General features: G+C 40.6%; 2 protein-coding genes across 2 annotated transcripts; one reads left to right on the top strand and one right to left on the bottom strand.

The window, feature by feature from the left end:
* Nucleotides 1-618: 618 nt before the first annotated feature.
* LOC121997269 lies at nt 619-4,916 on the top strand. Its single transcript, XM_042551594.1, has 3 exons — nt 619-793; nt 4,297-4,404; nt 4,484-4,916. Exons 1-3 carry the CDS (start codon nt 731-733, stop codon nt 4,697-4,699), a joined length of 387 nt encoding a protein of 128 aa, XP_042407528.1. The 5' UTR covers nt 619-730; the 3' UTR covers nt 4,700-4,916.
* A 3,263-nt stretch (nt 4,917-8,179) lies between these two features.
* LOC121997268 (probable ribose-5-phosphate isomerase 2) lies at nt 8,180-9,333 on the bottom strand. Its single transcript, XM_042551593.1, has one exon. The coding sequence runs from the start codon at nt 9,232-9,234 to the stop codon at nt 8,395-8,397; it is 840 nt and encodes a 279-aa protein (XP_042407527.1). The 5' UTR covers nt 9,235-9,333; the 3' UTR covers nt 8,180-8,394.
* Nucleotides 9,334-10,056: the final 723 nt, after the last annotated feature.

Here is a 10,056-nt window from a genome sequence, read left to right as displayed (position 1 = left end):
CCATTGGAAGGATGTAGGAGTATCTCTGCTGATTTTTCTTATTTTTGTAAAAAAGAATATTTAGTGTTGGAATTTAGAATATTTAATAGTCAGACTTTTATTTATGAGATTTAAAATATTTGATGAATTATTTATGAGAAATATTTAATCTCTATTTTTTAATTTCCGAATCCCATAGAAGGATGACTCCGCGCGATGGTTATGGGGCTCTCGCGATGTCGCTGCCACGCAAGCATTGACGGCTCGTGGCGCCATAGAAGCGGCACATGCCGTTGATTTTTTACCTCTAAAAACTTAAAGGGTTTTTTTTTAAGAACCATTATTATTATTATTATTAAATAAATAAAAAAATAAAGGGTCTAATTGCACTTAGTCACTTAGACCCTTTTAGATTCATTAAAATTTTATTTTAATTTATTTAGCTTGACTTCAATTGAATAGCTAGTATTTTAAATTTGTTTACTTTATTGAAACTACCAATTGAACATTAGATATTTTTTAATAATTAGTGGGTGATTTAAAATATTTACTTATCTAAAAAAACGCTTCGCTCTATTAATATATCGTTTGTTAAAGGGAAAAAAAACGGAAATTGCTTAATTGCATCCCTTGGGCTTCCGAACCGAACCGCCGATGTCAAACCGGTCTTCGCCGTTCCAACGCCCGAGCTATAAAGAGTAAACGGCAACTCGCAGGGAGAAAGATTGCGAAGAGGAAGGTTAGGAAGATAATGGCGGAAGAGGGAAAACCCGACACCCAGCTGTTCCAGCTTCTCTCTACCCTCCTCGAACAGGTCTCTCTCTCTCTCTCTCTCTCTCTCTCTCTGCTCGTCGAATTTCTTTTCTTTATCAGAAAACCATCTGATCCAATCTTTGGATGAGTGTTTTTTTGTTTATTGGTTTTCAAGATTTTAACTTTCATGGTCTAATGCCTTTTTAGGACCATAGATTTTTATTGGAATGACTAATTTGTGTACTGATGTATGATTTAGTTCTTGGTTCGTTCATATGCCTGATCGATCATTTAGGGTTTAAATCGTTGCCTCTTCGCAGACAATTGGCATCATGTCCTGCTTCAATGTGAGATTATTGTCCGTAACAAAAAATATATATTTTGTTTGGTCTTTTGGGCGATACTGAGTTTTCATGGGTCAACTTCTTGTTCTGTTAGAAAATTTCCCAACTAATGTTTAGCATTTCTGACCTAGTTGTTGTGTTGAGGATGAAAAAGTCAAACGAAAACCAAACAACTCATTGCCCACGGATTCTACACGAGACCCCTAACTTTGACCTAGGTTTCTCCGTCAACACCAACAGAGAAGATATTGGAATCTCTTTTCTTAATGCTCCCTGGAAACCTAAGTTTACATTGAAGACCCTCATATCTACAAGCTTTACGGTATTCTGTAGTCGCAAAAGCATCCAGGGCATCGTCTAAGGACCAGAATGCTCCCAAGGCGAGAAACTCGCAGCTTCTTGTTGTTCAACCAAAATGACCAAAAACCTTAAATTGGGGTTTCTGGGTGCTGGGTATTGTTGTTCTGCACTGCCCGGTGTCCTTGCCAGCCAAAATTACCTTGACTCATTTGGTGGATTGTGATTAGGAAATCTGTACTGCCTGTTTAGAGCATCTATTTATGACATGGATTCTATTTTCTGATGTGAATATGGTAATCGGGTATATCATAAATTGAAGAAGCATGCCAATTCTTTTGAAGACATGTTTAATTTGCATATCAACAGAGCATTGAGGATCTGTAACATCAGCCTGTGCCACCCTTGAGTCTCACCTAGTCCCTGCTCATCTATTGGTTGATCTCTGGGTTTGGGTTTCTAATCATCTGATACTATCAGACTACCAGGATTAAAGGAAGATGGAGCTGTGGCATACATTTTGTAAAAGAGACGTACATGTTTATTGATACTGAATGATATTTGCTCAGCACAAGAAGATTCACCAATCCAATTGCTCCTTGAAGGCAAAAAGCTTCTATTAAGCTATTGCTTTATGCAGGCTCACCCAAGTAACTAATTTCTTCTTTCATCGTTTCTCAATCCAACAATTCACATTCACCATGTAGCAAGAATGAAGAGACCTCCTTTTCTTTTCCTCTGCCACATTTTAATGGAAAATGGGCCAAGGTCTTTTGAATATGTTTTTCTATCCGATTATACTTTTACTGTAAAAATTCTGAAGTCTGAATTGTGGTTGAGATTTTAGGACCTCTGTTTCATCTCTTTAATACTCGGATTAGGTACCCTCTGTGTGTCTGTAGCTGCAACTAGCCTGGTGCTTCTATATTTGTGCAAAAAGGGAATGGGAAGTTTTCCATACATGTAAGCCTTGTTTGCTGGGTAGAATAGAGGATAGCAAAAATAATTGAGTTAACTTTGAAGGGAAATTAAATAGGGATGATAGAAATTGATAGAAAGAGGCAAAAAAGAAGGGCGGAAAGAGATGAATTTCTCTTATTCTCCCTGGGTACCAAGCAGGTACAAAACGAAAATGATTGACCGCCCAGCAAACACTGATCGTGGATGTCGACTTGTCAGCTAACGTGCTCCTTTCCTACAATGTTTACCATTTTTGGGAAAAAGAAAATGATTTGTCTCCTGCCATTTCTTCCCAACTAAACGAGGCTTTCTAATCTCACTTTTTTCTTTTCTTCCATTTGTCTTCAAAAGTGAACAGGGGTTACATCTCTATAGTTCAGTGCTCACTTTGTCTTGCTATTTTCTTCTCTTCTTCTTCTACCTCAAAACAGATAGCTATTTGTACCTAAGGACTCCGTTGAATTAAAAATGAGTGATGGCTAAAGTTTAGCTCCTCAATTTTTTTGATTCCCATTCTTTCTCTGAATTATGTTCAAATTTTTTCGAAAGTACATAGACACCGACACTTTCTGATTAAAAATAAAAATATCAATAGGAAATACCATTAAACTTGTTAGTGAAAATGAGGCCAGAGAAACTAGGATGTCTACATATATTGGACGGATGGATATTTAATAGAAGTAATTTTAACTATAAACAAGTTATTCCATATTCTGAAAAGCTAGACAGCATCACTGATCACACTGTATGTTTTCATATTTATTCTAATTATTTCATACTTGTTTCTCTAAAAGGAAAATTTAGTAATGTATTTTCCAAGCAACATTAATCAATTGTCTTCTTGTTGTATAGTTTTGGGTATTTATCCCTAATTTGCATTACAATATTGGAATTTGAATGAAAACATGGTAATATGGTATTTACATACTGGAATTAGAATGAAAAACTCTGTTTCATGGAAGTTAAAATTCAAACACCATCTAACCTTTCCCTATTTGCGTTATGTTTTATCCTACTTCTATCTTATTCATTTTATTGTTCTACTGGCCATTCTTAAAATTATGGGTTGTGTTAGTTCCTTTTAGTTGCTTCATGGATCTTCAAACAGCTTATTATATTTATGTTCGTCAAGAGGAATTGGTATGGCTATTTATTCAATATGGATCCCTTTGTAATAGTTCAGTAAGCCTTTTAGAGTAAGTGATTGTCTGCTTTTAACTTGATAAGTAGGTGGGTTTTCTCAAGAATATTTCTGATGCTAATGATAAAAGAAACTATATATACCCATTGAGTTAATCCATGTCTTGGGCTTGAGTGAATCTAGTTGAGTATGGCCATCCGCATGTGAGGAGCAGTGATAAGAATTTATGAAGAATAGGTTGAGCGCTTTCCTAATAGTTTAAGGTTTTGTTTTAAGTAATCAATCAATTTGAGTTTCCTCTATCTTCTTTTCTAGTTCAATTAATTGTGTTAATAAGTAATTATGGTTGCCCAAGTCAAAAGAGAACTTTTGATTCAATTTCTAATTATGTATTTCGATTTTTGTCAATGTTAGAGTTGAAGTTGTGAGAAGTCAAGATAGCAACAAAAGTATACATGAGAGTGAATCAATACACTAGAGTATTGCTAACAATGCAACATGATATAAAGTCCAGTGGTAGGATAAGGTCCATTCGAAACAGTGGGGATTTATGGCTTCTTGTTATAGCTGTTTATCATTTTCCAAATTATTTTCCCAAAGTTATGGTTGCTGTTGATCTTTTGGTAGGCATGTGGTAGTTCTAAATATTGGTACTCCATTACATGGATATTCTGGAATAACTTGAATGTAAACCTATGACAACTCATGTCTTAGATTTCGTGAAATCATAGTCTAGGGCACATAACATGATGTTTTTAGGCCGTGAAGCTTTGTTTTTTTTTTTGCTCTTCCATGCTTGTTGATTAAAGGAAACATGTGCAGGTGGAATCCTTAAGCAACCAAGAAGAAGTTGAACTCCGAGCCAAAATTGAAGCGCTTGGTATTGAAGTCACCAAGGTCCCTCCTAAACCATCTACTAACCTTGATGAGGTATCTAAAAATTCACTAAGTTCTGTTCATCTTTCCTGAATACATTTGTCACTGGATCTTCTATGTTAATTGCCTCTAGCTCCAAATAGCTGCGGAGTTGGACAAGCTCTCCGCGAAACTTGATGAAGTCGACCAGATGATATCTTCGGCTATGGCTGCAGATCCTCAGGTCCAGTCTCTCCTTAGCAGCACCGCTGATGTTTGGATGCCAGTTATCACTGCAAATGCTGATGAAAGGCGAGCTTTCACAGTTAGTGAGAATGAGAACAACCACGAGGGCTTTCACAGTCAGTGACGCAAGAATAGCCATGAGGAGCAACCAGTTCTTTCCAGTCAATTTATATTTTTATGGTTTATGAAATAGGAATAAACTTGTTTATTAATTCTCAATGATGTAATATTAAACTTGAGTATACAATTAGTATAAAGGTTGTATAAGAATGGACTAGTGACTAAGCTGAACACATTGTAATGGCAGTGTTGGAACATATTTAAGGTGTTCTTTTCATCCATGTCCACATTGGCACATTGTAATGACACTGTTGGAACTTTAATATGTGTGAGCTTAGAGAAAAATTTAAAAAAAAATTATTCTTTCCAACATACTACTTGGGATCAAAATTATTAACAAAAATGCCAACTTGAAGACTTGATTTTAGTTTGATTTACAAAAATGTCAACATGCTCAAATCAGATTGAGATTGTCCCAAGCTATAAACAATTTCTTTCTCTAACAAAACTTGAGAATTTTCAATGCATGGAAGCCGGTTGGCTGGTTCCCTTGGATCCATTAAGTGACAGAAATCTTTCGTCGTTGTACTGGCTCCCTGGCCAACTTTGAATAACTTGGCTTGAAGTGAGTATAGAGGGAGCAAAATGGGTATAAAGGGAGTAAATGCGCTTAATGATGCTTATATTATATTATAGAGCATATAATAGGATTCTTATATTATATTATAGAGCATATAATAGGATATTATAGAATACTCGTGACGTAAGTGCACCTATATTAGTGTTAAGTGAGAGTCTTTCAAAATTATAAGCACTTATAAATCTTCAAATATTTTCCATGGCAAAAATGGACATCAACGTCACAAGTTAGTCATATTTGAGATTTAAAACTTATTCATAATTTCATTCAGGTAGGAGATTAATCATCATAAATCAATAGTATATAAAATTAATAGAATAAGGAATTAGATTCATGATCCTGTCCGACCGCTGGGTCGACGGACACTGGGGACGTGGTACACTCCGCTATCTCCACCTGGTGGTGTAGCTCTCCGACGATCCTATAAAGAAGTCGAGCCGGGAGAGGTTTCCCGGCGGCGACCCTCCGACGCTCAAGTCAGGCAACGAACGATGCAGAGTAACGTGGCTACAGTAAATAGTTGCACATACCTTCGTCGACGTCTGGGGTCTTTATATAGAACCCCGGGGAAGCGCGAGCACGTTTCCCGATACGTGCACGCTTCCCCAAACATACCTTAACAAGCATGTGTCAGAAAAGTACCTCTGGCGTCATTCCGCAATCGTCCGAGCATATCCCGGATGTGACGGTGGAAGCTTCCACCGTACGATTCTGTGTACGGCTCGGCCGCCAACTCTGCTGCTTGTCGGCGGCAGGCGTCTCGAGGATGATATTATCCCCTGTCTCCTTTGTCCTCTTGCGCTCCTTGTCTGTTCCAGGGCCGAGCGGATCGACCGCTCGGCAAGCACATTACTTCTGCATCGGTCATATGCTCGGCTAAGACTGCTCCTGCCTGTGTTGCCTTGTGCCCCGGTCGAACGGTGAGCCCGCTCGACCATTGAAACCTTTTTACCTTGAGCATCGAAAACCCGACCCCTAGTCAGGTTGTCTCCCATTCGGTTCGGGAAACTCCTGGCCGATCAACCTGCAGGGCCCTGTCGGTAGGCCTACTCCGTCCGATCGCCCGGTCTTCCGGGCTGACTCTTGACCTTTGACCTCCACTTGCTGTTGACCCTATTGACGAGGATCCCCCATCTTTATCACTGGATCAATTCACATACACCGAACTTTACCAGTTCGAGCCGTCGATTTATTGACAAGCTAATTGATCTTAATTATCCAGGCATCATTGACAATTTCCAACAACAGCCAAATGATAAGTAATAAAAAATAAAGTATATCGAAAACAAGATGACCATCTTCAAAATGATAATCATAGATCTGGAAGAAATAGGATACTAGCATAGATAAAAATAAGCTAATAACTAACTAATAATAAATAAGCATAAAGTATCAAAAAAACAACAAATATAACCATGCATCTCATAAGTAATAATAACCAGTACTTTGGTGATACTTGACTGATTGGGATGAGTGATATCATTTTTGTTCCAATAATAACCAACATTTATGTGTATGAAGAATAAACAATTGGGGAAGTGATGCTTCCAAATGGTTAGGTTCAACCAAGTTCTTTTGATAGATAGGTTTGTCAAAGAGTTTATATTAAATTTGACTTGTATTTTTGATGTGTACATTAAGGTTACGTTTGGTTAGGTGTAATGTAATCTAGCTTGTAATGTAATCAAATTTGTAATATAATATAATATAATCTTGATTACATTACTACGTTTGGAAATGTAATGTATGTAATATTTGATTACAAGGATGATTACATTTTTTTGTTTGGTATCTATTATTTTTTATCAGGAATGTAATTTGTATTATTATAAAATGACAAAAATGTCCTACGACCTCTACTGACGGTCACCGCACTTCTGCCGAAGCTTGCGGCAGCCACCGGCGGCGGTCGGCGGCCGACGGCCGGCGGCGGTCGGCGGTGGGAGGCGGGGGCCGACGGTGGACTAAGGGTATATTCGGTATTTAAATTTTGGTAGGACGGTGACCTCGTAATGTAATCGGATTACATAGCATTTGATTTGTAATCCAGATTACAAAACTTCACTACATTTTGTAATCCAGATTACATTACATTACAAGTTTAAAAGTGAAACAAACAAAATAATCTGTCTTGTAATGTAATCAGGATTACATTATAAGACAGATTACGCCCTACCAAACGCAGCCTAAATGTACAAGGACTTGATATAGTGCACATGGAGCAGAGCTCATAGAGGTGGTTAACTTGACAAAGCTAGTTTGTACTGAATTACTAGAAGGTTTTGAATGAATGTTCGACCTTTGGCGGAGCTTGGAGGACATTCTAGCTAGGGCGAAGAGCATTGAGCGTGTTGTGGATGTCATTGTGAGATTGATTGTGGGTTTGATGATTCTAAGGTCTAGGACGAGATAAACTCAAAAGGCAAAGAGGATCAAATGGCATAGGATAAAATTAGAGAGCTTAGTGCATCTCATGGGCTAGAGCCTGATAAGGTGAACTCAAAGGAGACTTGGTACTTTAGGATAAGGAACTTCGCTCCTGGTCGAGATGATGCGTTTGGTTAGCTAGGTATAGACTAGCTAGCATAGCCCACGACTTTATATAGACAATTACAAGGTACAACTCACTTTGAGAAATGATCTCCCTAAGACTAACTACTCTTTTGATCATTAACCATGAATCCATTGGATTAAAACACAATCAAATAGTAAAAACCCCTAATGAGAAGAATTATCAAGATTAGAGTTCAATTTGCTTATAGAAAACATACACACAAAGCCCCTAGAAAGGAGAAAATGGGAGAGAATAAATACAATTCTTAAAGTACGAGTTGGATTGAGAAAAGGTCATCATCGCCAATATTAATTGGATGCAAGACCCTAATACTTAGATAAACAAAATAATAATAATAATAATAATAATAAATTTAATTAATAAAAATATAATTCCTGTGAAAACATCCTCCTATCAATTCCAGCAACATGAACCCGAGGACTAGATTTAGAACCCTAAACAAGCTTCGTGGCGTTAGCAACTAATTTCCTGCAACAATTAGCCTTCGTTTTTTTTTGGAATTAAAAAAAAAAGAAGGAATTTTGATCCCAAAGAGCAAACGAATTCATGTCTCCTTGTTCACCACCATCGTCGCCCCATCCTTCCGGGCGATGATCACCGACGACGTCAATCCCAGGAACATCCCATGCTCCACCACACCAGTAATCCTCAGAATGTCATCGCTGATACGACTGAGATCGCCATGGATTCCGTCCTCGAAGAACAAATCGACAATGTAGTTCTTGTTGTCGGTCACGAATGGCTCGAATTCGGCCCCTTTCTCAGCAAAGGCGCTGGCTTTGGCGTCCGTGGAGGCGGTCCTGAGCTTGAGGTTGAACCCGGGGACGGCGTCGAAGAGATTCTGGAGGCGGCGGAGAGTTAGGGCCCAGCCGAAGGGGATGACCTCGACGGGGACGGCGAGGCGGCTGGCGCCGAGGCGGGGGACGAGCTTGGATTCGTCGACGATGACGACGAAGCGGCGGCTGGCTGCCTCCACCATCTTCTCGCGGAGGAGGGATCCGCCGCGTCCCTTGACGAGGTTGAGGGCCGGGTCGACCTCGTCGGCGCCGTCGATGGAAAGGTCGACCGCGGGGTGGGCGTTGAGGTCCGTGAGGGGAATGCCGGCGGCTGCGGCGCGAGCGGCGGCCCACTCGGAGGTGGGGACGCCGACGACGCCGCGGAGGGCCCCGCAGCGGAGGAGGTCGCCGACGCGGTCGATGGCGTGGGCGGCGGTGGAACCGGTGCCCAGACCGAGGACCATGCCGGATTGCACGAGCTCCACGGCTCGGTGGGCGGCGACGCGCTTCAGCTCGTCCTGGGAGGAGGGCGTCGAGGCAGAGGGAGGAGGCGCCGCGGCGGCGAGGGGGAGGTCGGCGTGCGGGAAGCGGCGCAGACGGATTGCCATGTCGACCGTCGAAGAGCAAACGACCGGCGTTTTGGATCAACTCTCTCGGATGTTTCGACGGGAGGCGGGAAGAAGAACGCGGGGAACGAGAGGCGCACCCTGGAGAAGAAATATAGAGAATTGTGCGTGTGATCCAATATCTTTAATAAAACAGAATGGCTGATTTCTATACCACGTATGCGGGCCACACGGCAGACGTGTTTGATTTGTCATTGGGTACTAATTTGTATCGTGTCCAACAGGAACAGCTGATTATGAGGGACCAATAAATTGGAACGGAGTGGAGGCGAGACCACCGCCCCGCAAAGCGGTGGAACAAGGAAACACGGCGGGACCTTAAGATCAACGATCGAGATTTTATGCACGAGTCATCTGACGGATCCAGTGAGCGGATGGATAAGAGATATGGTCAAAGACGAATCAGCGGCGCGCTGCGCGTGGGCTCCACAAAGATATGGAGGTGAAAGGGCGGGATCGCAGGCACTCTTCATCTACATGTACACGACACAGATACCACGCTACAGCTGGATAACGATATAAGATGTACGGCCCACAAAATGGGTATTTAAACATAGGGTACAGATTATAAATTTGTCTCCAAGGCCGCCCATGATTTAAATGGCTGTTATTTTATTCTTCGCGTTGAGTTATGCAAATCTTCTCATTGAACGTTGTGAGAAGATTTGGGTTGTTGGATGAAGAGTGAAGGAAGGAAACAACGGGGAAAGGAGACGTCGAATGGTCGCGAGGGGTCCTCACATATTATGTTGGATATTAAAATTATTTTCTATTTAAGGTAAAACAACGAGATTAAATTCCTCC

The sequence above is a fragment of the Zingiber officinale genome, chromosome 6A (assembly GCF_018446385.1).
Source record: "Zingiber officinale cultivar Zhangliang chromosome 6A, Zo_v1.1, whole genome shotgun sequence".
In the NCBI taxonomy this organism is placed as follows: Eukaryota; Viridiplantae; Streptophyta; class Magnoliopsida; order Zingiberales; family Zingiberaceae; genus Zingiber; species Zingiber officinale.
Note: the sequence above shows the minus strand (reverse complement) of the source record. Positions and strands in the feature narration are given on the sequence as shown.